The 2,390-nt window shown below is 26.2% G+C and overlaps 1 protein-coding gene across 1 annotated transcript; it reads left to right on the top strand.

Moving 5' to 3' along the window:
- Window positions 1-666, top strand: LOC107471327 (uncharacterized). The gene has a single exon (XM_016090770.1). The coding sequence runs from the start codon at window positions 1-3 to the stop codon at window positions 664-666; it is 666 nt and encodes a 221-aa protein (XP_015946256.1).
- Window positions 667-2,390: the final 1,724 nt, after the last annotated feature.

The following is a 2,390-nucleotide window of genomic DNA, read 5'->3' as shown; positions in this document are numbered from 1 at the left end:
ATGAGTGGTTATCGTGGGGTTACAACCATAGTACTTGAGATTGTAGCATCTTCAAACCTTTGGATATGGCATGCGTTCTTTAGAGTTTCTGGTTCAAATAACGATATCAAAGATCGTTGTCCAGTGTTTGATGATATTCTAAATAATCGTGCTCCGGCGGTAAATTATACTATTAATGGTAATAATTATACTATGGGATGCTATTTAGCAGATGGTATTTATCTTGAATGGGCAACATTTGTCAAATCAATCTCAAAGCCACAAGGGAAAAAACGCAAGTTATTTGCACAATACCAAGAAGGGCAAAGAAAAGATGTGGAGCGAGCATTCGGAGTGTTGCAAGCACGCTTTGCAATTATACGTGGTCCAACTCATTTTTGGGAAAAGAAGAAGCTTGCCAACATAATGAGAGCTTGTATTATATTGCATAATATGATTGTTGAGGATGAAAGAGACACTTATGTAAAAAATTTTGCTCAAGGCTTAGAGTATGATGATGTCAAAAATGACTTATCACAACCTCAGCTGAGAGAAGAAGATTTTGCACCATACCATCAATTTCTCCAAAGAAATGCCCAACTTCGAAATAGGCAGCATCATAGACAATTGAAAGAGGACTTGATTGAACACATATGTCAATTTCACAATGCTTGTCGTCAACTATAGATTTTAATTATGTTTTTCTTTGTATTAAGTAATTTTACAAATTAGTGTAATCCCGAATTATATATTGTGTATTATTGTTGTAGATGAATTTATTTAATATTAATATCTTTTAATAGTGTATTATTTTTAAATTTATAAATTTAAATTACACATTATTCAAAAAAATTAATTACATTAATTTCAAATATTTTAATTAATTAATTAAGTAGGACCACAACAAAAATTAAAGTTAGTTCTTTCTAATGGAAAAAAGAGAGATATTTTAAATTCTTATTTACTGTTTATGACATAAAAATTGACGTAAAATTATTTTTTATGACAGATAAATTATAAACAGAAATTATGATGAATTCTCTACTAAAAATGACCTAAGAAATCGAGAATTCAAGTTCCTGCGGTAGTTTCGATGCAGGTGAAAGATAACGAGGAAATGGAAATTAAGTAGTGGAATATGCTTGCTCGCTGGTTATGACTTATGTGTGTTGTTATTCTCTCTATTATAGTATTATTCCAAGTTGGCGATGACACAAGCCTTTATTTAGCTAATCAAATTTAAAATGATAATTTGAGTTATTATAAAATTGCGTGTTATTTTGAAAGTGTTTCTTTTGTTAAAACTTGTTGCCTTTTTTTTTTCAAAGATTTTTGTGTTTGTGTTTTATATTATTTTTACAGAATTTAATTTTTATATTATATATATGTCCTATTTTTTATGTGTGTTTTTTTCGTGTTATTTTTAAAGAATTTCTCTAAAGAAAGAAGTAGAAGAAAAATCTTTATCTTTTAGCACTTAATTAAAAACACTAATGAAAATAAAAATATTAATAGATTTGGATAAATAGAAAACAATTTACATTGTGTTTGTTCCTACCTGTTTCGTCTTTACACTTAGTGGACATTATTTTTCCTTTGAGAAATTCTCGGTCATTTCGCTCTATTATAACCACGCTTCAGTTTTAGGCCTTTTTTTTAAAGAAAAAAATATTATTTGTATATTAAAATTAGTCACTAAAATTAATTATTAATATAATTTATTTTTAATATATATTTATATTTTAATATGTATTTTATATTAGTGGTTAATTTTAGAGACTAATTTTAATATAAACATAGTATAATTTTTTTTTAACATATTGACAAAACTTTCGCGCGTAATTTTTAATTATTGGATGTTGGTGTTTCTCGAAAATATATATGGAGGCAGGACCATTCGTAGGCAAATTGTTTTTGCAGATTTTTTTTAAAGTTATCCAAAAATAATTAAAAAAATAAGCATATTGTATTATTTTAGAGTAATATTATATGTATATTAAAATTAGCTACTAAAGTCAGCCATCAGTATAAAATATATGTTGGAAATAAATATATATTGAAAATAAATTAAAGGTTTAATTACTCTGTTAGTCCTTATAATTTCGCAAAATTTTTAATTAGGTTCCTGTACTTTTTTCTTTTTAATTGAATCCTTGTACCAATTTTTTTAAATTGAGTCTCTATACTTTTTTTTTCTTTTATTTGGGTCTCTCTACCATTTTTTTAGTGGAGTCCTTATAAAATTAAGCTAATTACTGCTAAAAGAAACCTAATTAAAAAAATAGTGCAAAGACTCAATTAAAAGGAAAAAAATTATAAGGACCTAATTAAAAATTTTGTGAAACTATAGAGACCAACAGAGTAATTAAACCTAAATTCAACTACACATATATTTATATACAAATATATTA

The sequence above is a fragment of the Arachis duranensis genome, chromosome 10 (genome assembly GCF_000817695.3).
Source record: "Arachis duranensis cultivar V14167 chromosome 10, aradu.V14167.gnm2.J7QH, whole genome shotgun sequence".
Classification (NCBI taxonomy): domain Eukaryota; kingdom Viridiplantae; phylum Streptophyta; class Magnoliopsida; order Fabales; family Fabaceae; genus Arachis; species Arachis duranensis.
This window is presented reverse-complemented; position numbering and strand designations above follow the sequence as displayed.